General features: G+C 45.6%; 1 protein-coding gene and 1 non-coding gene across 7 annotated transcripts in view; one reads left to right on the top strand and one right to left on the bottom strand.

Moving 5' to 3' along the window:
• Positions 1-25,869, top strand: part of LOC129855413 (nucleoprotein TPR-like) — a 47,460-nt gene that overhangs the window by 21,125 nt on the left and 466 nt on the right. The window contains exons 11-48 of one of the 6 annotated variants that reach the window (XM_055923054.1): positions 288-485; positions 817-924; positions 1,127-1,353; positions 1,637-1,800; positions 2,014-2,156; positions 2,842-2,990; positions 3,165-3,327; positions 3,515-3,649; positions 3,812-3,952; positions 4,346-4,529; positions 5,124-5,290; positions 5,442-5,594; positions 5,788-5,904; positions 6,184-6,387; positions 6,637-6,824; positions 6,968-7,115; positions 10,057-10,194; positions 10,394-10,525; positions 10,712-10,836; positions 11,660-11,870; positions 12,200-12,346; positions 15,205-15,403; positions 18,368-18,564; positions 18,688-18,758; positions 18,844-19,043; positions 19,507-19,782; positions 19,961-20,199; positions 20,310-20,513; positions 22,498-22,623; positions 23,160-23,253; positions 23,548-23,693; positions 23,824-23,889; positions 24,329-24,420; positions 24,527-24,630; positions 24,816-24,914; positions 25,053-25,206; positions 25,308-25,426; positions 25,713-25,796. In XM_055923054.1, coding sequence (XP_055779029.1) covers positions 288-485; positions 817-924; positions 1,127-1,353; positions 1,637-1,800; positions 2,014-2,156; positions 2,842-2,990; positions 3,165-3,327; positions 3,515-3,649; positions 3,812-3,952; positions 4,346-4,529; positions 5,124-5,290; positions 5,442-5,594; positions 5,788-5,904; positions 6,184-6,387; positions 6,637-6,824; positions 6,968-7,115; positions 10,057-10,194; positions 10,394-10,525; positions 10,712-10,836; positions 11,660-11,870; positions 12,200-12,346; positions 15,205-15,403; positions 18,368-18,564; positions 18,688-18,758; positions 18,844-19,043; positions 19,507-19,782; positions 19,961-20,199; positions 20,310-20,513; positions 22,498-22,623; positions 23,160-23,253; positions 23,548-23,693; positions 23,824-23,889; positions 24,329-24,420; positions 24,527-24,630; positions 24,816-24,914; positions 25,053-25,206; positions 25,308-25,426; positions 25,713-25,796 — 5,812 coding nt within the window. Of the gene's footprint in view, positions 1-287; positions 486-816; positions 925-1,126; positions 1,354-1,636; positions 1,801-2,013; positions 2,157-2,841; positions 2,991-3,164; positions 3,328-3,514; positions 3,650-3,811; positions 3,953-4,345; positions 4,530-5,123; positions 5,291-5,441; positions 5,595-5,787; positions 5,905-6,183; positions 6,388-6,636; positions 6,825-6,967; positions 7,116-10,056; positions 10,195-10,393; positions 10,526-10,711; positions 10,837-11,659; positions 11,871-12,199; positions 12,347-15,204; positions 15,404-18,367; positions 18,565-18,687; positions 18,759-18,843; positions 19,044-19,506; positions 19,783-19,960; positions 20,200-20,306; positions 20,514-22,497; positions 22,624-23,159; positions 23,254-23,547; positions 23,694-23,823; positions 23,890-24,328; positions 24,421-24,526; positions 24,631-24,815; positions 24,915-25,052; positions 25,207-25,307; positions 25,427-25,712; positions 25,797-25,869 lie in introns of all 6 variants that reach the window. The other 5 variants (XM_055923057.1, XM_055923056.1, XM_055923055.1 and 2 more) reach the window with 5 other exon arrangements.
• On the bottom strand, positions 20,729-20,797 carry trnas-uga (transfer RNA serine (anticodon UGA)). Its single transcript has one exon. It is a non-coding gene; the product is annotated as a tRNA-Ser (tRNA).

The raw sequence follows: 25,869 nt of genomic DNA, 5'->3' as shown, positions 1-25,869 counted from the left end.
TGTCATTATTCTAAAAATGTCAGAGAAACCCTTGAATCAGTAGGTGTCCAAACTTTTGACTGGTACTGTATGTATTCTGTATTTACAGAATTAATCTGCAGAGATTCTTGACTTTGCTCAGCAAATGGTTATATTAAGAAACATGACGCTCATAGTTTTCAGTACCATGTATTATATCATAGTATACAGTACCATATATTGTATCAGTATACAGTACCATATATATATTGTATATATTGTATCACAGTATACAGTATGAGTTTGAGCTTCTTCTTTCTTCTCACCAGTTGTATACGGCGTATGTGGAGTCCCAGGAGGTGCTGGAGCTGCAGCGTGTGGAGAACAAACGGGTGAATAAGTACCTGGATGACATAGTGCAGGAGGTGGAGGCCAAGGGTCCCATCCTCAAACGCCAGCGGGACGAACATGAGCGCATGCAGAAGTCTGTGGCCAGCCTGTCGTCCAAGCTGGAACAGGCAGTTAAGGTGTGTTTTAAAAAAGAAGAAATGTGTTTGTGAATTTGTTATACAGTACCGAAAAACCTGCTGTAAGTCAAACATCTGAGGATATGTGAGGATAGTTACAAACCAATGTACAGTCAACTCCTGATTAATGCAAGGTTTTGAACTGCACTAAAACTGCACTAAACCAGATCATGCAGATTGTCCAGTAAGTGAAAAGAATGTATTGTAATTGGTGTACTGCACTGCAATGTATTTGAGTTGGTATTGGTGAACTGCACTGCCGATGCCGTGCACTTATGAGAGTCCACTAAATACGTTCTGACACACTATAACTGGTTACTATGTGTTTCAGGAGGTGCAACGTCTGCAGAAGGTGACTGACGAGGCCAACAAGCAATCTTCTGTCCTGGAGAGAGACAACCATAGGTCTGAGGTGCAGCTGGCAGACATGGCGCAGCAGGTGGGACATCCTGTCTTATCTCTTTTAGTGAAGCCTTACTGCTTTTGTTAACATAACCTCTAAAACCTCATTGTTGTCATAGAATTATGTGTGGGAAAAAATCTATACAAATGTTGATTATAAAAAAGTGACGGTTGTAGGTATGACTGTTTTAATTAGGACATAATCAATAGCTTTTTCACCCCCTACCATTACGCACCAGATCCGTGTCCTACTAATTGAGCTGGAGGAGGCACGTGGCAACCACGTAGTGCCCGACGAGGAGGTGAGCTCTGCTGACATCAGCAGCACGTCGGAGGTCATCACACAGCACCTGGTGACGTTCCGTGGCGTGGAGGAGCTCCAGCAGCAGAACCAGCGCCTCCTGGTGGCCCTCCGAGAGCTCAGTGACGCACAGGAGAGAGAGGAGACTGAGACCACAGGCACCAAGTGCGATATACTTAATTGTCCATGTTCTTTGCTGATCATTTGTCTTTTGCTTTCAACCCAACATCCCCCCCCTAAAATAAGTGTCTGATTGTCCGTGTCTCCATCCAGAAACAACCCTTATCCCCAACCGACTAGACGCTTTAGTAGATCTGACATAGTTGGATGAGTATAAGCAATATGGTGGTAGCTCCTGCTCCTGCTCCTCCTTTCCTTTTGGTTTCCCTGTCAGCAAAATGTTTCTGTTGTCTGTGGATAAATACAGGTCATTGTATTCTCCCTCCAGGCACAGTGAGCTGGAGCGTAGTCTGGAGAAGGCCCAGGCAGAGCTGGAGGCTCTGAGGGAGCAGCGGAGCCACCAGATGCAGCTGGCTGAGTCCATTGTAAGGCAGAGAGACATGTACCGTGTGCTGCTGGCTCAGGCCACTGGAGTCAGCTTCCCTCAGCAAGGTGGGGTTCACATACATTTCCTTCTTCAGGGCCTGATGAGGCTAGTGTAGCCAAATCTTTGTAAATGTGGGTGCATGAATAAAGCACGGGAGCAACATATACTCTGTGTAGCCTTTTGGTTCTTTATTGTTAGTCAGTTTTGGCCCAGCCCCGGTGGAGAACTTTGAGATTTGTATATTACCTACACACTGACCCTTTGACCTCTTGTCTCAGGTGCAGCCACCGAGGAATTCTCCCTGACCTCCACCCCCCACCGCTCTCCAGCTGCCACCCCCACCACAGCCACGCCCACTGGAATCATTACTATGGCGACAGAGTCAACCGAGGCGGTGGAGGCCAAGGCAGCCCTCCGACAGGTGAGCCCACACAAGTCTCACCCTTTTGCCCTCAGAACACCCTCAATTCGTCAGGGTATGGACTTTACAAAGTGTCGAAAGCGTTCCACAGGGATGTTGGCCCATATTGACTCCAATGCTTCCAACAGTTGTGTCAAGTTGGCTGGATGTCCTATGGGTGGTGGACCACTCTTGATACACAAGGGCAAACTGTTGAGGGTGAAAAACCCAGCTGCTTTGCTTTTCTTGACACAAACCGGTGCGCCTGGCACCTACTACCATACCCCATTCAAAGACCATGACATAGAATGACCAGAATCCAGGTGAAAGCTTTTGTCTCTTATTGATATCAGTTATTACATCCACTTCAATCAGTGTAGATGAACTGGAGGAGACAGGTTAAGGAAGACTTTTTAAGCTTTCAGACAATTGAGACATGGATTGTGTATGTGTGCCATTCAGAGGGTAAATGGGCACACCGGTTTTTCTCCCTCAACAGTTTTCCGTGGGGAGGGCGCAGCTGAATATTAGGAAGGAGGTTCCTAATGTTTTGTACACTCGGTGTATATGCAACATTATCTGTCCTTCTGTCGCATCAAACCACCATTTTATCATAGATCACAAATAATATCCTTCAATCGGGTTGATAAAAAATTGTTGCTGTACTCTTATCTGAAGGAACGTTTTGTTTGCTGTGTGTGTGTAGTTGCAGGAGGTGTTCTCCTCCTATAAGAGGGAGAGGTCTGAGAGTGACAAGGCCCTGGCGGAACAGACTGAGAAGCTACAGGAGCAGGTCTCTGACCAGAGATCACAGAATGCCAAGATATCCACCCAACTGGAGTTTACCTCCAAGAGGTAAGAGCACTGCACATCATTCTCAGGACACTACACAAGACAATATCACATGAGGTAGGTTGTCTTTTTGTTTGAACTTAGGAGTATGGTGTTATTCCACAATATTTTAGCAAAATTTACTTGATAACCAACTGCACCTGCTTGGTGACGTACTCCCCCCCCCCCCTCCTCCAGGTATGAGATGCTGCAGGATAATGTGGAGGGCTACAGGAAGGATATTGCCTCTTTGAAGGAGAAGGGACAGAAGATGGCTGCTGTTGCCCAGAAGAATGAGCAAACTGTTAACACCATGACAGAGGACCTGAGGGTTGCACAGGAGAAACTCAACATGGCAGAGGTGTGTGTGTGTGTGCGCCTCATGTTTGTGTCCCCCAAGCCTTTTGTTCATTGTGTTAGACAGACGATACTTAGTCTCTCTCTCTCTCTTTTGTAATGTGTGTTAGTGTTTTGCTTCGTCTTTCAATACATGCATTACATCTAGTTTCTAAGCCACAGTGCGCTGTGCTGACACTGTTCTCCCCCAGGGTCGTGCTGAGAGCCTCCGGAAGGAGAGGGATATGCTGAAGCTAGTGGAGTCCAGACTGACCCAGGAGAAAGAGGCCATCCAGACCCAACAACGAGGACAGAACATGCTGCTCGCCAATCTCAAGACCATACAGGTTTACACACACTCCATGTGCTTGCCTATACACATAAACACCAATGTCAAGACAGTAGAAACATCTCAAACTAACCACTCATAAAATGGTTGAGGCACTGTTCTCTCTCTCTCTCTGCATTCATGTCTGTTTTAATGTTCCACTCCCTGTGTGCTCATCCAGGCCACATTGGAGCGCTCAGAGACGGACACCAGGCAGCGCCTGAGCGCCCAGATAGAGAAGCAGGAAAGAGAGATCGGCCAGCTGCAGAAGAGACTGGGGCACGATGTGGAGCAACGCCACCTGCTGGGCAGAAACCAAGATGTAAGTCCCTGATACCTCTTCCCAGTGCCAACCACAACCCCCTCTACCTGTATTCTATCGATTGTCCTCTTCTATCTTTCCGCTTTCTCTAATATCACATTTATTCATTTTTCCCCCAAGAGACTTGCTTCAAAAAGGCAGCACTCAAAGCATTTGTACATACATACCAGTGGAGGCTGATGGGAGGAGCTATAGGAGGACAGTTGCATTGTAATGGCTGAAATTGATTCAATGGAACGGTATCAAACACATGGAAACCACATGTTTGATTTTGTTGCTTTTATTCTATTCCGGACATTACAAAGAGACTGTCCTCCTATAGCTCCTTCCACCAGCCTCCCCTGATACGCACCATAGATTAAATTAACCCCTTACTCTCTTTTTTATTTCCAGTTGCAGCTGATGGATGCCAAAAGGCAGCTGGAGACCCAGACAGGCCTGCTCCAGAAGACCAGGGATCAGCTGAGTGCTGCCCAGCTGGAGATGAGCTCTCTCAGGCTGCAGCAGGTCAGTGAAGAAGGCGGTCGTCCGTCCCTGGGCTCCCAAAGCTCCCCGTCCATTCCCATGGGCCTCAAAGGTAAGAGTACACACAATGTTACAGAATCACATCAGCCTCAGTGCCTTCTGAGACCTCAGAATGTTCAGGAACCACTCATAAAAGTTTTTATAGCCTGAGAATGTTGGAATAGCTTGAATGTGGATAGTACTCAGTTGGAGTTTTCCTCAAGACAGGCACTTACACAAATAGTCTCTGATTTTATATTCTTCAAACCGCCAAGTTGGTCTACAATTAATTGATTTGGGCCAGTCTAACATTCTCTTAATTGTTTCCTTAAAGTTGTGGTATGTTGTTCTGCTTTTCCTTGTGTAGACATAGGTCAGGTCGGTGTCTATAGCCATGCTTTCATTAGGTCGTCTTATAGTATTTTATAGGAAATGTAGTAAAACAAGCTAAATAAAACCCTCAAACAGGCCTGGAGGGTGTGTGCTTCTGGGGCCTGCACCATTAGCAGTGTTATGGTAGTGTCATTAGGGTTCGCCACAGGGTTATTTTTCTATGCTGCCCATGCCAGCTGTGACTTCAGTCTGTGGCACTTAAAGCTCTCTCTCTCCTTACCTCTCTGCTCCTCGCCCCTCTTCATCTTCCCCCCCTCTCCTCTAACCTCCCCAGGACTCCATGGTTCAAAAGGGGACTCTGAGGATCTGGGAGGCCGCCTGAGGCAGGCCGAGACGCAGGCAGAGGAGCTGGCAGAGCAGTTGAGGACAGCCACCTCCAGCAAAGAGCAGTACAGAGCCATGGCCCAGAGCCTAGAGGAGTCCATGGATAAGGAGAAGCAGGTCAGGACTCCAACCTGGCTCCTAACCCCTTAGTAGTGTACCACTCCTTAGTAGTATATCACCCTATCCCCTAACCCCTTAGTAGTGCACTTCCATAAGCATTTTAGCACCAAATCTCTCACTCGCTTCCTCTCCTCGTTCCTCTCTCTAGGTGATGGAGCAGGCTCGGTCCTCCATGGAGGAGCGTGTAAAGGAGGCTCAGGAGCAGCACCGTCAACTGGAGAGGAAGCTCCTGGAAGCAGAGAAGGAGAAGCAGGGCCTGCAGGAGGAGAAGAGGAAAGCCCTGGCCTCCGTAGAGCAGCAGGTATGAAGCAGACATCTATGCCCTTACTGAAATTTTCCTCACTGTATAGCTCAAATGGTATAGCTGATACATTCAGTATTATTTAACCACATCCAGTACGCACCATAGGTGCTGGGTTCACACAATGCCGGGGTCGTCATTGTTCCATGTTGAAGATATGAACAGGTTCCTGTTTTCCACCTGTGTGTGTCAGGTGGCTGAGCTGAGGAGGAGTCTGAGCAGTGTGCAGGCGGACCACCAGGAGGCGCTACAGAGGGCGGCGGTGGCAGCAGCCCAGGAACAGCAGGCCATACTGGACAGCCAGGAGCAGGTGAGATGGAGGCTTGGGCTGTGGCTAATTGGCCCTTATCGAGTTGTAGTGATGTGCCAACTTTTCACAAGGCATATCTGACCAAGCTATTTGCCACCTTGTTTCCCACTTTCCTCCTATAGAGCATTACCTGACTTGATTGTCGCTAACCCAAGTAAATGTCAACCATGATAATGTAGCATACATTATCAACCATTCATTAAGTACTGTATTACAGCTAGGTCGTCAGATAAAGCTTGTCTGTAATGCTGGTCTCTCCTCTTCTTTCCCCCCTCCCAGGCAACGCTGGCGTCGGAGGCTCAGGATAAGTATGAGCGTGAGATGATGCTTCACGCTGCAGACGTGGAGGCCCTCCAGGCAGCGAAGGCCCAGGCTCTGCAGGCAGCCACGCTCAGACAACAGCTGGAGGAGAGGGCCCAGAGAGCCTCTGCTCAGCTGCTGGAGGCCAGAGTCTCCTGGGAGGAACAGGAGAGGATCCTCAAGGTAGGTAATAGCAGTCGATTGATTAGATAGCAGTCAAGGAAAATGTTTATATTATGAATAATAGATATTGTGTTTGTTGCAAATGGTTTGACGTGTAGATGGTGATGGTTGAAAATAGATTCTTACACTTTTGTGTTGATGTTGGAAGCTAGCTAGTGATTGTGAACTCCCACTAGTTTGCAGGGGTTGTGCTGCTTATGTAGCTGGTGTACACCACAAGACTATAATGTACATCTCTCTTGCTGTCAGGAGGAGATGTCTAAGGTGGCGTCTCGCTCTGAGGAGCTGCAGAGGCAAAACAGCCTCCTCCATGAACAGATTCAGACCATGAGCAGCAAGATAGCCGCCACCTTGCAGCGCCAGGTCAACGAGTGCCCTCTGAACATCTCCCTCACTGAGCAGGGAAAGTCTCAGGACCAGGTCCTCGAGATACTCAGGTAATGGTCTCTCACCCCCTCCCTCGATCTGTCTCTTTGGAAAGCAAGAGCAAGTTTGCCATTAAAGCCAATTTCATGCAATCACTACACTTCTGCAACACCTTTTCTCTCATATCTTCTGTCCCCTCCCTGTCGTGATGCAGGTTTGTGCGTCGGGAGAAGGAGATAGCGGAGTCACGGTTCGAGGTGGCCCAGGGAGAAAGTCTTCGCCACAGGCTGAGAGTGGAGCACCTGGAGAGAGAGCTGAGAGAACTGCAGGAGAGCTTTAGTGCTGAGCGGGAAATGATGCAGGTGAGCTGGACAATATGGACAGCCAATGGTTTATGGGGGGATTTCCTGGACCCAGATTAATCCTATTCCTAGACTAAAAAGACATTTCAAAATCTGAGTGGTGAAAAAAAACAGATTCTGTTGTCTTCATGATGAAATCGGGAGGGGGGGGCTATGGATCTGTCTCCGTTCGTTAGTATCTCAGACACCACTGCGCCGATTTTGACTAGACACAGAGAATTCTCTTATGTTATAGTCACAGCCGTGTATATTGGAAGTGGTGTTGGAGGGCCAGTAGGAGGCACTCTTTCCTCTGGTCTAAGAAATATCCCAATGCCCCAGGGCAGTGATTGGGGACACTGCCCTGTGTAGGGTGCCGTCTTTCGGATGGGACGTTAAACGGGTGTCCTGACTCTCTGAGGTCATTAAAGATCCCATGGCACTTATCGTAAGAGTAGGGGTGTTAACCCCGGTGGCCTGGCTAAATTCCCAATCTGGCCCTCAAACCATCATGGTCACCTAATAATCCCCAGTTTACAATTGGCTCATTCATCCCCCTCCTCTCCCCTGTAACTATTCCCCAGGTCGTTGCTGCAAATGAGAACCTGTTCTCAGTCAACTTACCTGGTAAAATAACGGTAAAATAAAAATAAATAAAAAATATTCCCCCTCAAGCCGATACCATGACGCCCCTCAGGGAACTACACTGGACTTTATGCCAACTGGAAACCACATATATATCCTGAGGCTGCATTTATTGTAGCTGGGGATTTTAACAAAGCACATTTGATAAACGCTCTCAAAGTTCTATCAACACATTGACTGTTGTACTCGTGCTGGTAAAACACTCGACCACTGCTATTCTCTTTTCCGGGATGCCTACAAGGCCCTCCCTTCGGCAAATCAGATCACAACTCCATTTTGGTCCTCCCTCCCTTCCTATAGGCAGAAACTTAAACAGGATGTACCCGTGCTAAGGTCTATTCAACGCTGGTCTGACCAATCGGAATCCATGCTTCAAGATTGTTTTGATCACGCGGACTGGGATATGTTCCAGGTAGCCTCTGAGAATAACATTGATGTATACACGGACACGGTGACTATACACAGACACGGTGAGTTCATCAGGAAGTGTATAAGGGATGCTGTTCACGCTGTGCTTATAACCTACCCAAACCAGAAACCGTGGATAGATAGCAGCATCGCGCTAAACTGAAAGCATGAACCACTGCATTTAACAATGGCAAGGTGACTTGGAATATGGTTGAATACAAACAGTGTAGTTATTCCCTCCGCAAGGCAATCAAACAGGCAAAACGTCAGAACAGCGACAAAGAGGAGTCGCAGTTCAAAACGGCTCAGACACGAGACGTATCTGGCAGGGTCTACAGACTATTATGGATTACAAAGGGAAAACTAGCCACGTAGCGGACACCGTCTTGCTTCCGGACAAGCTAAACACCTTCACCCGCTTTGAGGATAACATAGTGCCATCGACGCGGCCCGCTCCCACAGACTGTGGGCTCTCGTTCTCCGTGGCCGACGTGAGTAAGACATTTAAGTGTGTTAACCCTCGCAAGGCTGCTAGCCCAGATGGCATCCCTAGCCACGTCCTCAGAGCATGCACAGACCAGCTGGCTGGAGTGTTTACGGACATATTCAATCTCTCCCTATCCTAGTCTGTTGTCCCCACATGCTTCAAGATGTCCACCATTGTTCTTGTACCCCAAAAGGCAAAGGTAACTGAACTAAATGACTATCGCCCCGTAGCACTCACTTCAGTCATCATGAAGTGCTTTGAGAGGCTAGTTAAGGATCATATCACCTATACCTTACCTGACACCCTAGACCCACTTCAATTTGCTTACCGCCCCAATAGATCTACAGACGATGCAATCGCCATTGCACTGCACACAGCCCTATCTCATCTGGACAAGAGGAATACCTATGTAAGGATACTGTTCATTGACTATAGCTTCTTAGCCTTCAACACCACAGTACTCTCCAAGCTCATCATCAAGCTCAGGGCCCTGCATCTGAACCCCACCCTGTGCAAATGGGTCCTGGACTTCCTGACGGGTTGCCCCAGGTGGTGAAGGTAGGAAACAACACCTCCGCTTCACTGCTCAGCCCCCTCCTGTACTCCCTGTACACCCATTACTGCGTGGCCATGCACACCTCCAACTCAATCATTAAGTTTGCAGATGACACAACTGTAGTAGGCCTGATTACCAACAATGACGAGACAGCCTACAGGGAGGAGATGAGGGCCCTGACGGAGTGGTGCCAGGAAATAACCTCTCCCTCAACGTCAACAAAACGAATGAGATGATCGTGGACTTCAGGAAAAAGCAGAGGGAGCACGCCCCTTTCCACATTGACTGGACCACAGTGGAGAATGTGGAAAACTTAAAGTCCCTTGGCATACACATCACTGACGATTTGAAATGGTCCACCCACACTGAAGAAATTTGGCTTGGCCCTTTAGACCCTTACAAACTTTTACAGATGCACAATTGAGAGCATCCTGTCAGGCTGCATCACCACCTGGTACGGCAACTGCACTGCCCGCAACCGCAGGGCTTTCCAGAGGGTGTTGCGGTCTACCTAATGCATCACCGGGGGCAAACTACCTGTTTGCGTACTCTTTTACTAATTTCATATGTATATACTGTATTCTATTCTACTGTATTTCAGTCAATGCTGCGCCAACATTGCTCGTCCTAATGTTTATATATTTCTTAATTCCATTATTTTACTTTCAGATTTGTGTGTATTGTTCAATAAAATTAGATTTGAATTGTCACTAATTGGCATATTGGGGACACTGCGTCGATAATGGCAGACATGTTTACTGTTGCCTTGTTCATGAATGAAGAGGGTGTGGGTGACGAGAGAAATGGCAGCTCAATATGATCATGTCACCCAAGTGCTGTTTATGACCTTTAACCCCTGACCCCAGGTGACAGCTAAGACCCTGGCTCAGCACGATGAGCTGATGAAGAAGACTGAGACCATGAGTGTCCTGATGGAGACAAACAAGATGCTGAGGGAGGAGAAGGAGAGGATGGAGCAGGAGCTGCAGCAGACACAGGCTAAAGTAAGACAGCAGGTTTACTTTCTCAGGGTTAAAGCACCAAACTTTGGATTTGATATCATAACCAATGTTAACATTTTTCTCAGGAAACCTTCTGTGAATTTGGTCCCAGTTTAGTTTTTAGGCCTGTTTTAGACTGAGGCCTAACTTTTTTTCTCTCTATTGATTGACATACTTTTATATATTTTCCTCCCTCCGTCAGGTGCGTAAGCTGGAGTTAGACGTAATGCCCATGCAGGAGTCCAACGCTGAACTGAGTGAGAAGAGCGGCATGCTGCAGGCAGAGAAGAGGATTCTGGAAGAGGACATCAAACGCTGGAAGGCCAGAACACAGGTTGCTTAGCGACAGAAAAAAGAATACCCCCCCCCAAAAAACTCTAAAGCTTAGAGTAGACTTTCTCAAAGTAGTGATACCAAGCTTGAACGATGCCTTCCTTGCGACCCACATCTTGTCAAATGTCTGTAGACCTGTCTATTGAGTTTGGATTTGAAACATAATCTGTTCTGTATGTCCACATAGCAACTGGTGAGCCAGCAGAAGGACCCGGAGGAGTACAAGCGTCTCCACTTTGAGAAAGAGGCTCACCTCAAACGCATCCAGCAACTCACTGAGGAGACAGGCAGGCTCAAGGCTGAGGTGACCAGGTGGGAGTTAGCCTAGTCTATAATCCAAACTGAATATCACTGTTTTACTATTCTCTTATTACAGGGTACCAACGACCGCAAGGATGCTGAATGACTTGATACAATAGATAAATGGGCTTCTCTTTGAAAAGCACAAATACTACGCAATGAATTGGCAAGCAACCCAGTACAAAGTTTGATAATCAGATGAATGTAGTATTATGTAAGTCTGAGTATTTTTGTATTAAAGGAGATACATGTAGAATTCTAGCATTGTTATTTCAGAAAATGTCCATAATATATATGCAGTAATAGTGGAATGATAGTGAAATAATATCAACCACTAAATAAATATTTTGTGCCCATACAAAATTGCATTCTGATGGTGCAGCCTCCCTATTTGACAACAAAAGATGGTCCGTCTCTTGTTGTCAAATGGAAAGCTGCAACCTCCCTCTCTTCCATCAGCATCACTCAAACGCATGGTAATCTCCTCAGGAATAGAATCAACAGTGGCAATAGAAATCGCTCTGCCATTACCTGGTTGCATTTTTTTATTTTTATGTTTGCCTAATTTCAGTTTGTTACAAAACAAGTGTAGAAAATTGTATCATCTAAACCACTGTGAAATATATTTTAAATAACTCAAAATATCCAATGTTTCAGCTGTTTGAAGCTGGTATACAAAATTGGAAGTAAAAAGACGCAAGAGTGGATCAGGGGACAGGGAGTAAAGCCAGGAAGGGGGGGGGGTTGTTTGAAGTCAGGCTGTGTTGCAATTCACCTAGTTCAACAAGGGGGCTGCGTTCTACATGTAGATCTTTAATATCTGATCTCCCTGTAGGAGTGTCGGGTCGGTGACATCCCTGCAGAGCCAGGTGCAGATGCTGCGTGAAGGCCTGGGGAAGGTGAGCTCTGAGAGGGATGCGCTGAGGAGGGACGTAGAGGCCAAGAACCTGGACATCCAGGATAAGTTCCGCACCATCACTCAGGTCAGGAAGATCGGCCGCCGCTACAAGACCCAGTATGATGAGCTCAAGGTGGAGCACGACAAGGTGGGTTATTTGGTGAAACAGCTGGTGCCTTTTCTGGTTTCATAGAGGGAAACTTTTTTTAATTTTTATTGATTGTCACGGAGTTGTTTCCTGAAACCCAGCCTTGAATTCACTCCATCTCCAAGATTCAAGAACAAGATTCCTCTCAATTGTTTTCTCATGAAACTAATAATATTCCAACTCATCTTGTCACTAAATTACAAATGTTCTGATCTGGAATGGTACCAAGTCGGACAACTCAAAATGTCTAACCTGATGTCCTTGATTAAACATTCTATTGTGTGAATTCTGCCATGCTGTATTGAGTGTTGGACTGATCTCCTTTACAGATGGTGTCAGAGGCAGCATCCACACCAGCCCAGGAGCAGGAGGTCCAGCAGGCCTCAGCCCAGGAGGTCCAGGTACTGAGAGACTCCCTGGGACAGTCTGAGACCCGGACTAGAGACCTAGAGGGACAGCTGGATAACCTCAACAAGGTCAGAGCAGTGTTTCCCCTATACCAGTGGTCACCAACGTTTCTGAGTCAAGATCACTTTCTGAGTCAAAATACAAACCTAGATCTACCGCTCAGATTTTATTTTTTATCATGGCTTAAACGTAAGCCTATGCAACATTAACCAATTTAAAAACAGTTATTTCTGTAAAACTGAGGTTTTTGCAGTAGACTATAGCCCCAATACATTATCACTGCATATTGGCTCTGCTTGAATTACCCTGCCAATGTTCTTCTCAGATCATATGTTGTATTACTTGAGGCACAGCTTCTTCTTTTTTTACTGGACTGAGGGAGGGAGCAGTGGGAGCAACTGCCCCTCCGCTCTCCCTCCCTCCACTGAGAAAAGGGTGACACAGTTAGAGATCGACCAATTAATCTGCATGGCCGATTTTAATTAGGTCCGATTTTCATAACAATCGGTAATCGGCCTTTTTGGACACCGATTATGGCCGATTACATTGCAATCCACAATTGCAAAGTAATTGTGACCACCTGTTACACGAGTGCAGCGTCAAAAGGACTCTGTGGCTGCAACTAGCCACGGTAAATTGCTAGCTAGCATTAAACTTATCTTATAAAAAACAATCAATCTTCACATAATCACTAGTTAACTACACATGGTTGATGATATTTCTAGGTTATCTAGCTTGTCCTTTGTTGCATATAATCAATGTGGTGCCTGTTAATTTATCATCGAATCACAGCCTACTTCAACTTCGCCAAATGGGTGATGATTTAACAAAAGCGCATTGCCGAAAAAAGCAATCTTTGCAGAAATGTACCTAACCATAAACATCAATGCCTTTATTAAAATCAATACACAGAAGTATATATTTTTAAACCTGCATATTTAGTTAAAATAAATTAATGTTAGCAGGCAATATTAACTCGGGAAATTGTCACTTCTCTTGCATTCAGTGCAAGCAGAGGCAGGGTATACGCAACATTTTGGGCAGCCTGGCTTTATGAACTGTGAACTAATTTGCCAGAATTTTACATAATTATAACATAACATTGAAGGTTGTGCAATGCAACAGCAATATTTAGACTTAGAGTTGCCACCCGTTCGATAAAATACGGAACCGTTCCGTATTTCACTGAAAGAATAAACACTTTATTTTCGAAATTATAGTTTACGGATTTTACCATATTAAAGACCAAAGGTTCGTATTTCTGTGTTTATTATAATTAAGTCTATGATTTGATAGAGCAGTCTGACTGAGCGGTGGTAGGCAGCAGCAGGCTCGTAAGCATTCATTCAAATAGCACTTTCCTGCGTTTACCAGCAGCTCTTAGCAATGCCTGAGGCACAGCGCTGTTTAAGACTTCAAGCCTATCAACTCCCGAGATTAGGCTGGCAATACTAAAGTGCCTATAAGAACATCCAATAGTCAAAGGTATATGAAATACAAATGGTATAGAGAGAAATAGTCGACGCGTCATAATTCCTATGTAACTACAACCTAAAACTTCACAACTGGGAATATTGAAGAACTGGGAATATTGAACCACCAGCTTTCATATGTTCTCATGTTTTGAGCAGGGAACTTAAATGTTAGCTTTTTTACATGGCACATATTGCACTTTTACTTTCTTCTCCAACACTGTGTTTTTGCATTATTTAAACCAAATTGAACATGTTTCATTATTTATTTAAGACTAAATATATTTTATTTATGTATTATATTAAGTTAAAATAAAAGTGTTCATTGTTCATTCAGTATTGTTGTAATTGTCATTATTACAAATATATATAGAAAAATCGTCCGATTTAATCGGTATCAGCTTTTTGTGATCCTCCAATAATCGGTATCGGCGTTGAAAAATCATAATCGGTCGACATCTAGACAGTCTTCCAGCTGATGGCGACACTCACGTTGCACTGCATTATTTCTGCATCATCCACTAATTCACGTTACTCCTATGAATAGAGAAAGTGAAATATTCCTCGATATTAAATAAACACACCTCTAATAATTACAACGTAAGCTTATCAAAACACTTTGCTATACTCATTCATTGATCTGCAGTGCTGGTTGTAGCATGAGTGAAAGTAGGGAGAACACGCATTTTAAAGTGTTGACAATGCTGAATAACAATGTAAACATGAACTTACTCAAAAACAGCAGTGCTTTGCTGTATTCGTTGAGTCTCTATTGACAAGGCTTCTTTTTACAGTCTATGACTTGAGGAAACTGCAGACACGGTGATCTAAGCTATCTGATTGGTCTGCCTAAGGTGCACTTGATTTGCTCTTAGGGCCTGCCGGGTAGGCGGAGTTTTACCTTCAGAAACATTAAATGGTTCCAAATAGGAACACTTTGCTTTCCCTGTGTTAGGGCTGCTGAATAGAGTGTACCAACAGTGCGAAAAAGAAAAAAATAGGAACACAAGGATTTATCGTTGGGTTTTTTACAGAAATGTTTGGTGATCGACTAGGAATGCCTTGGAGATCGACCGGTTGGTGACCGCCGCTCTACATTATTTTCCAGGCAACATCCAGGCTCACTTTCACCAAAATTGTAAATTGAAACTAGTAATTGCCTAACTCTTTTAGGCGGAGGTTTCATGGGATAAATCGTTTTTCTACTTACCCAGAACTCGTGGATAGCATTTGTATGTCTCTGCGTGCAGTATGATATTGAATACTGCATTGTTGGGAAAGAGCTTGTTAGTAAGCATTTCACTGTACGGTTTTACACCTGCTGTATCCTGTGCACGTGACAAACTTTGAAAGTTGAAGGAAGTTAGTTTCGAGAGCCAATGCCATCTCTATCTAGCGTTATTGCATTGACTGGAAGTCTACAGGTATGCTAAACCATGGTGTGTCCCCCTCAGGTGGTGGCTGAGCGTGAGGCAGAGGTGCGTGGGGCCCAAGAGCAGGCCTCCGGGCTGCAGACGGAGCTGACCAGGTTGAGACAGGAGCTGCAGGAGAAGGCCTCCCAGGAGGACACCCTCAGACAGCAGATGTCTGAGAAGGAGGAGAAGACCAGAAAAGCCCTCGTAGGGGCCAAGCAGAAGATCAACCAGCTCATCGGTAAGAGGCCAGGCCAGGTAACCTGACTGCGGCGCAAGCTTGTGTGTCGGGTTGAGTCTTGGTGAGCTTTGCATAAAGTTATATGTGAATGCTGATTTCTCAAATGTTTTTACTTGTCATCCCAACCGTTTGCTGGGTGTCAGGGGAAAAAATTAACACCCATCAAATGAGCATAGGTTTGGGTATTGGCAGGCAACAATGTCTATATCACCAGCCACGTTGGCGGGTGGTCTATTTGCAGGGCTCTACAGTGCAAGCATTACATTTGCTTATTAAAAATAGTCAAAGTCAAGTTTGAGCACAAGTTGCGGTTATAGAAGAATAGCAGATAAATGCTGCAGTAGCTGTTTTCAAACTATTTCTGCTGTTTTGTTTCATATCTACTAATCGCACAAAGAAATATGAATCCTATATCCCACCTCGCACGGCAACACTGCCTGGCAGAGGAGCTGTGCGCACTGAGTGAAGTGCTGATACATTTTTGGAGGCGCAGTTCGCAGGCATGAAAGTTGGTCTAATTTACTTGAAAGACTACAATGTGGGACATTATCCTTGTGTTTATTAGCCGTTTATACTGAACAGAAATATAAACCCATATGTCAAAGATTTTACTGAGTTCAGGTCATTTAAGGAAATATCTCATTTTAAATTAATTAATTAGGCCCTAATCTATGGATTTCACATGACTGGGAATACAGATGTCCATCTGTTAGTCACAGATACCTTAAAAAAGGTAGGGGTGTGGATCAGAAAACCACCAGTCAGTATCTGGTGTGACCACCATTTGCCTCATGCAGCGCGTCACATCTCCTTTGCATAGAGTTGATCAGGCTGTTTATTGTGACCTGTGAATGTTGTCCCATTCCTCAATGGCTTTGCGATGTTGTTGGATATTGGAATGCTCTGTCATACATCAGTCCAGAGCATCCCTAACATGCTCAATTGGTGACATGTCTAGTGAGTATGCAGGCCATGGAAGAACTGGGACATTTTCAGCTTCCAGGAATTGTGTACAGATCCTTGCATTATCATGCTGAAACACATAAGGTGATGGCGGTGGATGAATGACACGACAATGGGCCTCAGGATCTCGTCAAGCTACCTCTGTTTATTCAAATTGCCATTGATAAATTGCAATTGTGTTCGTTTTCCGTAGCTTATGCTTGCCCTTTCCATAACTCCACCGCCACCATGGGGCACCCTGTTCACAACATTTACAACAGCAAACCACTCGCCCACACAACACTACATGCTGTCTGCCATCTGCCCAGTACAATTGAAACTGGGATTCATCCTTGAAGAGCACACTTCTCCAGTGTGCCAGTGGCCATCAAAGGTGAGCATTTGTCCACTGAAGTTGGATAAAACGCCGAACTGCAGTCAGGTCAAGATCTTGGTGAGCATTACATTTACATTTTACATTTTAGTCATTTAGCAGACACTCTTATCCAGAGCGACTTACAGTAGAGTGCATACATTTTATTACATTTTTTACATTTCATTACATTTTACATACTGAGACAAGGATATCCCTACCGGCCAAACCCTCCCTAACCCGGACGACGCTATGCCAATTGTGCGTCTCCCCACGGACCTCCCGGTTGTGGCCGGCTGCGACAGAGCCTGGGCGCGAACCCAGCCCAGCCTGGGCGTGAACCCAGAGACTCTGGTGGCGCAGCTAGCACTGTGATGCAGTGCCCTAGACCACTGCGCCACCCGCCACCCGGGAGGCCCACGTAGATTAACTTTCCTGAGACGGTTTCAGACAGTTTGTGCTGAAATTCTTCGGTTTGCAAACCCACAGTTTCCTCAGCTGTGTGGGTCTCTGGTCTCAGATGATCCCGCAGGTGAAGAAGCCAGATGTGGAGGTCCTGAGCTGGCGTGGTTACACATGGTACATAGTCCATCTGTAAACTACCCACCCAATTTACCTACCTCACCCCCATACTGCTTTTATTTATTTACTTTTCTGCTCTTTTGCACACCAGTATCTCTTCTTGCACATGATCATCTGATGATTTATCACTCCAGTGTTAATCTGCTAAATTGTAATTATTCGATTTATTGCCTACCTCATGCCTTTTGCACACATTGTATATAGATTCTCTTTTTTTCTACCATGTTATTGACTTGTTTATTGTTTACTCCATGTGTAACTCTGTGTTGTTGTCTGTTCACACTGCTATGCTTTATCTTGGCCAGGTCGCAGTTGCAAATGAGAACTTGTTCTCAACTAGCCTACCTGGTTAAATAAAGGTGAAATAAAAAAAATAAAAAAAAAGGTCTGCGGTAGTGAGGCCGTTTGGACATACTGACAAATTCTCTAAAACGACATTGTGTTAGAGAAATCAACATTCAATTCTCTGGCAACAACTCTGGTGGACATTCCTGTAGTTAGCATACCTATTGCACACTCCTTCAACTTGAGACATCTGTGGCATTCTATTGTGTGACACAACTGCACATTTTAGAGTGGCCTTTTATTTTCCCCACCACAAAGACTTTACATATTGCGTTTACATTTTTGTTCAGTATAGATTGTTTTGTTCACAAGAGTGGTTGTTTTTCAATGTTAGTTTGAATCTGCTGCTTCAACTGATGGCAAAGAGAGGCTGTAGACGCTGTCTACTACTAGTCACATCTCAAACACAGACACGTGACACAACTCGAGTGGCCCTGTTGGCACGGTAATGTCGCGTCCTTAAAGGGGCAGCAGAACATTGTCTCATCTGATATTTTGGTGACAAGACCCTGGTCACAGAACATGTAATGAATGTACCACATTACTTCTTAATTTTCTTGTTCAGAAACATTACAACGCATGTTTTTTTATTTTTTATTTTATTATTATGGCAAATATATTCATCTACCTGCCACAATTACTGGTGGACTAAATAAAATTTTAGGCCCTGCTGGGTGGCAAAAGCATTTTTACCTTTCACCTCATCCCAACCTCTTCCCCAGGCTCCAAGGACCAGCTGCAGAAGGAGAACGAGGAGCTGAAGCAACAGAGGGAGGAGCTGGAGGTCAGGGTCAGTGCTCTGAAGTCACAGTATGAGGGCCGTCTGAGCCGACAGGAGAGGGAGCTGCGGGACCTGAGGGAGCAGCAGGAGAGACATGGGGAGCAGAGGGATGAGCCTCCTGAACAGGGCCTCAGCAAGGTGAGATGGAGGGCTTAATGGAGGCATAGATTTCAATGGAGCACTTCCGCTTCATACCCCACAAGCCTGGATTGCTATTCATTATGACCGTGGTGCGAATAACACATTCTATTCTACCTGTAGGCCCAGGAACAGCAGAGGACCACCGAGCAGAGAGGACCACTGAAGACCACCCCAGCTGCAGACAGGGGCAGGTAAAGTACATGCTACTCCTGCACACCACGTTCAATGATGTTTGGTGTTACATTGTTCACCTGTTGTATTTCCCCTTCCCTATAGCGCCAGTACCTCAGAGCCCCCCACTGCCAACATCAAGCCCACTCCTCTGGGGGCCCAGGGCCAGAGCAAGCCCCCTGTCAACCCTGGGAACAAGTCCACTCCCCGGGCCAGCATCCGGCCCATGATCACCCCCGCCACTGTGCCCACCCCCACTCCTACTGCTACCGTCATGCCCACCACACAGGTGGAGAACCAGGAAGGTGAGGAGTTCTGTGGAGCTAATATCATTGTTAAATCAAATAACATTACAACAGGTGTAGACCTGACCTTGAAATTCTTCCTTACGAGCCCTTTCCAAACAATGCAGAGTTAAAAAGTAAGATGATTTGGCAAAAAAGGAAACAATAACATAAAGAAAATGACAATAACGAGACTATATACAAGGAGTACCGGTACCGGGTCAATGTGCAGGGGTACGAGGTAATATGTACATGTAGGTACTAGGTGTGATAGTGATGTGAATGTTATTGCATAGTTATTTGAGTATTGGTCATTTCAAAAGTGCTAGATGGCATTGTGTTTTGTAGTTGAAGTGAACTTTATTACTTGAATCTGATGAGATCCACGGATACTAATGCACATTTCAGAAGGAAGGATAGAGAATCAGACCGTAGCCATGGTATTTCCCTGTCTGACCCCCTAGTGACCCTCTGACCCCTCTAGCCATGCAGTCTTCTGAGGGCCCGCTGGAGCATGTGACCGTGTATGGCAGTGCCAGCGGTTCAGTACGGTCAACCAGCCCCAGCGTTCAGAACACCAACCCAGTGCTGGCGGTCCAGCAGAACCAGACCACAGCCTTTGTCCAACCAACACAGCAACAGAGCCTGCCCCACACTGAACCAGCCAATCAAGAGCAGCCCCTGGCCCCAGTCGTCATTGAAGCTGCACCCAGCTCGCAAGTGGAGAGGCCTTCAACGTCCACAGCTGTGTTTGGGACAGGTGGGAGACGGGATTTTATCTAACCTGGGGTTTCTATAGATTTGGGGTATAGTAGCTTTGTCTAACTAAGCTCAAGGGTTGGCAATATACTCACTGTATTATCACTGGGCCTCCAATATTGAATGAAATACGCATATCCACCAAGTGAAGTTGGAAATGTGACTTTTCCAACCTTCAGTTTCAGCCACCCCAGGGACATCCTCCAAGAGACCGCGTGAGGAGGAGCAGGACACCTCTACGGTGACTGACACGGACACCCCCCAGGAGGACCCGTCTGAACCTCCCATCCCCAAGAAGCTACGCATCATCCAGAGGGTAGACCCAGAGGAGCCAGAGGCCCAGGAGGAGGTGCTGGCTGAGAGCAGTACAGAGGGATTGGTGCCTGGAGAGAGTCACGAGGCCCCAGAGAGCAGCCAGGTGAGGCTGTGTGCGCATGCGGGTACCCACCCTATGTCTAGAGGCTGAGATGGTCTTTCTGGTTTGTGTGTCTTTTGTGCGTGTAGCCATGTGTGTGTCTATATCAGCAGGTGGTGGAGGAGTACCCAGTACTAGACGAGGCTGATGAGGGGACAGCGTCTCAGTCTGTCCCCGTAGAGCTACTTCTGTCCCAGCCCACAGAGGTTACACTCTCATACGACTCCCCCGAAGAATCCCCTCAGCACGATGTCATCGTCATAGTGACTGACTCGGAGAGCGAGGATGAGCAGGAGGATGACGAGGAAGAGGAACCGGTACGGACTGAGGGAAATATTGTTGATGGAAATATTTTAGGGGCTAGACACTTTAATTGAACTCCCTCAAGTCCTAGCAGATGGAAAATCTTGCCTAAAATTGAGGTATTTGGCCGTTAGAAATCTGTCAAACTTACATTTTAGTAATTTAGCAGACGCTCTTATCCAGCGCGACTTACAGTAGTGAGTGCATACATTTCGTACTTTTCCATAATGGTCTCCCATGGGAATTGAACCCACAACCCTGGCGTTTCAAGCACCATGCTCTACCAACTGAGCCAAACTCTATTAGAATGGATGAAAAGGTCTATATGCAGCCCATACTCAAGAAGATGTTAAATTCACCAATGACTGTGCTGGATTATGAGACCTTTTGGTAACACGTTACTTGACACCCAGCTTCATAACAGTCATAACCATGTCATAACTGACCTAACTGGTCATAACTGTCATGACTAGAGGTCGACCGATTATGATTTTTCAACGCCGATACGCATAATTGGAGGACAAAAAAAGACGATGCCGATTTAAAAAAAATATATATATATATTTATATATATCATACACAAACACACATTTTTGTAATAATGACAATTGCAACAATACTGAATCAACAATGAACACTTTTATTTTAACTTAATATAATACATAAATAAAATCTATTTAGTCTCAAATAACATGAGAACATGTGTTAAACCGAACCACCAGCTTTCATGGGTCTTCAATATTCCCAGTTAAGAAGTTTTAGGTTGTAGTGCAGAAAGCAGAGCTTGTCTGCATGGTCCCCTGTCAGTCTGCTCCTCTGCGAAACACAGACCTTATTTGAAGTAGATCAAGACATTCTCTATGGAAGACATGAACGGTAAAATAACGAAGGAACCCCTTTCAAGTTCAGCCGCAAGTTATTGCAGGAATTATAATGCGTCGACTATTTCTCTCTAAACCATTTACCTTTGACTAATCCGGAAACTATCACCTCGAAAACAAAACGTTTATTCCGTTCCGTATTTTATCTAACAGGTGGCGTCCATGAGTCTAAATATTCCTGTTACATTGCACAACCTTCAATGTTATGTCATAATTACGTAAAGTTCTGGCAAATTAGTTCGCAAAGAGCCAGGCGGCCCAAACTGTTGCATATACCCTGACTCTGCTTGCAATGAACGCAAGAGAAATGACACAATTTCACCTGGTTAATATTGCCTGCTAACCTGGATTTCATTTAGCTAAATATGCAGGTTTAAAAATATATACTTGTGTATTGATTTTAAGAAAGGCATTGATGTTTATGGTTAAGTACACATTGGAAAAATGACAGTCATTGATTGATTGTTTTTATAAGATATGCTTAATGCTAGCTAGCAACTTAACTTAGCTTACTGCATTCGCGTAACAGGCAGGCTCCTCGTGGAGTTAGAGCATTGGACTAGTTAACTGTAAGGTTGCAAGATCCCCCGAGCTGACAAGGTTAAAAATCTGTCGAGGCAGAACATTCCTAAGCCATCATTGAAAATAAGAATGTGTTCTTAACTGACTTGCCTGTTTAAATAAAGATTAAATAAATGTGTATAAAAAAAAGATTTCCGAATGTTATGACACATATTAGACCTGTTTTGACATATTGCGTTATTTTAAGTCTAGTTATGACACCAACATTAGTGTAAAAACCCACAAACCCTACCACCCAAGGCAAAAGATTCCAGTACATCATAGCCTCCGTGTTAACAGTATGTTTGTCGTATTTGTGTGTAACTCGTGTGTATCTCTGTATTGTTGTTTGTGTTGCACTGCTTTGCTTTATCTTGGTCAGGTCGCAGTTGTAAATGAGAACTTGTTCTCAACTAGCTTACCTGGTTAAATAAAGGTGGGAAAAAATAATAATATTAATTTTTATATTGACCATATAAAATTATCTTTGTAATTGCGCAACTTGTTATGAGTCAAGTAATGTGTTACCAACCTTTTTATACCTGCCTCTCTGTAGGACTATGATGAAGAGGAGGAGGAGGAAGATGAGGATGAAGAGGATGGCGGGATGGGAGAAGAGGGAGAGGAGAGCAACGAAGGTAGCGGAGACGGCAACGAGGCATACGAAGACGACTACACAGAGGTATGATCAACACGCACACTGTTACTAACCGAACTAGATCATTTCCAGTATGTTTTGTAATCCCACCCACTCCCTAATTCTTTCCACTCTCACGCCTCCCGTTGATGTTACAGCCAGCCAATGTTGTAACCACGTGCATGTTTTTCTGTGTGACCAAACAGTGTCTCAGCAGTGCTCTTGCTTCACTCTGCTACCTCATGTCTGTGTTGTGATCTTGTGGCGTTGTGTGTGTGGGAGGGAGGTGTTGGGGGAACTGGAGGGTTGGCAGTGGAGAGGGGTAAGTGCTTTGTGGTCAGGGTGGGAGTGCAGAAGAAAGTGGGGCTGGGGGCACCGTCTCTGCCTAGCTAGCTGTAAAGTTACAAGACCTCCTAAGGGAACACCTGTACAAGGGAAATAAATCCGGACCAGAATGCATTGCTAACCGCACCAACACTGCCGGGCAGTAGGTAGTGCGTGTCAACCATCCTGTAACAACCTCCTTCCCCCCTCTTTCCTCTTCTCTCTCCCACTGTGTGTGCGTTCCTCCTCCCTCAAAGGGTGCTGACGCGACAGACCCAGGCACGGAGACAGAGGAGAGTCTAGGAGCATCGGACTCCACTCAGCGCCCGTACGACTCCCAGACACACAGCTGTAAGACGATGGATACTCTGTCACACACCGTTGTCTCGGCAGCCACCTATGAAACTTTCGCAGGAATGTCTGCGAGAGATGTTATATGTTAGTGTCTGTCTGGATTGAGTGATACATTTCAGTCACTCTGTTGGTAGAATAACCAAGTCATTTGATTCACCATATCGGAAACTCATACAGACATGAGCCTATTTCACAATATTATTGCGTTGTCTGTTGTTTTATTGTGATTTTGATGTAAAGGAGAACTCTCTGTCAAACTAAACCACTGTTTCCCCTCTCCTGTTCTGTCAGTTGAGGGCAGCAGCAGTATGGAAGCCTTCTCCAGTGAACCAACCAGTTCTGCTCCCAGAATGCCCCGGTCTCCACGGAGGGCACCCCACCCGCTGCCCCCCCGTCTCAACATCACCCAGGAACTGGGCCCCCCTGCTCAGGTACAGGTGTGTGCTTATGACTCAATATAATCATCTAAACTGTGTCTCTGTGTAAAACAATTGTATTGCAGTTTGTGGTATGGTTACATTTGTGCAGTATCAGGTTGTGGTAACCAGTAATGCGCGTGTCTTACAGCCCTCCATGCGTCGGCAGTCTGTAGGCAGAGTCCCTCAGCTCACCCCTGGGATGGCCAGCAGCGGAGTAAGTCACACCCTTGCATCTTAAAGGGATATAGTGTGAGATTTTGGCAATCAAGTCCTTTTTCTACCCAGTCAGATGAACTCATGAATAATATTTGTATGTCTCTGCGTGCAGTTTGAAGGAAGTTGTAGGTCGTTTTGCGAGGCATTGCTAACTAGTGTTAGCACAATGACGAAGTCTATGGGAACAGATGGCATGCTAGCTGTTCCCATAGACTTCCGGTCATTGCGCTAACGCTAGTTAACACTTTTGCTAATGCTAGTTAGCAACTTCCTTCAAACTGCACGAAGAGACAAAGAAACGGTATCCATGAGTTCATCTGATGACTCTGGGTAGGTAGGAAAGGGGCTTAATTGTCAAAATCTCGCACTATCCCTTTAAACTCTATTTTATGTGTTTTGTTGTCAGTGTGTGTATAATATTCTCGCCCCTCCTACAGCAGCACTACTTTGACGATGATGACAGGATGGTACCCAGTACTCCTACTCTGGTGGTGCCACACCGCTCTGACGGCTTTGCAGAAGCTATCCAGTGAGTAACACACATACTTAAACACACCAAAATCAGCAGCTAAACACCACTAGTAAAGTTCCCATAGTTAACCCCATAGTACTTCTGACCTCTCTCTGTGGTCCAGTTCTCCCCAGGTGTCTGGTGTTCCCCGGTTCAGGTTCGGCACCCCAGAGGACTTGATATCCCAGACCTCCCACTCTGACCTTGGACAGCTGGCATCACAAGGAGGTAGTGGACTGTACACAGGCACACCTCATCCCATTTATTTTTTCCCATACCCTAATATACCCTTTCTTTCTGAGACCTTTAATTGGACGAGATCTTACTGTTGCCACGTCCGTATCTCCATCTCTCAAATTGTGTGGTTTATGTTTATTGTAGGTTTGGTTCTAAAGGGTATCTGTATGTTGTAGGTCTGGGGATGTTTGATAGTCCTCTGTTCCTGCCAGGTCATGAGGATGAGTCTGGGGGCCGCAGTGTTCCCACCACACCCCTGCAGGTGGCTGCCCCAGGTATGGTTCACACACACACATTCTCTCTCTACTATCTCGACTCGAGAGACAATTTGAGAATTGTGACATGTGTATCAGGCTATTAAGTTTCATTATTGGCAGTAATATTTGAACTCCAGAATTCACTTTTCCCCCCAGTGTCCATATTCACAGAGGTCCCGTCCTCTGACTGCCCCGAACACTCCTCCCTGTCTGTTCCTATGGTAACCAGCTCTACCCCGGGCCAGGCGGTGGCTGGAGGACCCCCTCCTGGGGACGAGAGCGATGTCTTAATGGAGCCTGAGGGAGACCGGTGAGACCATCTTGCTTACTCTATGAAATTGAACTTGAACCACAGCAGTAGTTAATGGTGTGATCCTCCACATTAAATGACTGTGACTTGTGTATGTCCAGTGTGGAGGTGTCTCTGGAGCCTGTGGCGTCTCAGGCAGGGGAGATGGAGGAACCTGCCCAGCCCTCAGACGACGCAAGCCTGCCTTCTACCAGCCAGGAACCCTCCTCCAGCTCTGCAGGTACTGACCCCTACATTGTAACCCCTACCCATGCTCCAACCTTATATCAAACTATAAATAGGTGGATTTTACTTGATCAGCATTCTAGTGAGATTTCAGTCAATTTGACAAGCTTAATACCGGTTTTATAGGAGCTTGGTTCCAACCCCCTTGGAATGAATGTTTCATGAAAGGGTCCATTGTCTCTGACTAGTAGCACAGATTGCTTTCACATTTGGTCTGTAGGAGCACCCAGTGTTGGAATGAGCTGTGTAACTGCGCCTTTCTCTCACCATCTCTACCTTAGACACTAGTAGCACTCAGCCCAAACCCTCTAGACCAGGACCCAGCCGACAGCTCCAACGCTGGACAGAGAACCATATGAGGAGAGGTTAGATAACACACACATTTATACTGTACACAGCTCTTAATACCACGTATATTAAACATGTCCACATCCATTG

Source organism: Salvelinus fontinalis, chromosome 5 (assembly GCF_029448725.1).
Source record: "Salvelinus fontinalis isolate EN_2023a chromosome 5, ASM2944872v1, whole genome shotgun sequence".
In the NCBI taxonomy this organism is placed as follows: Eukaryota; Metazoa; Chordata; class Actinopteri; order Salmoniformes; family Salmonidae; genus Salvelinus; species Salvelinus fontinalis.
Note: the sequence above shows the minus strand (reverse complement) of the source record. Positions and strands in the feature narration are given on the sequence as shown.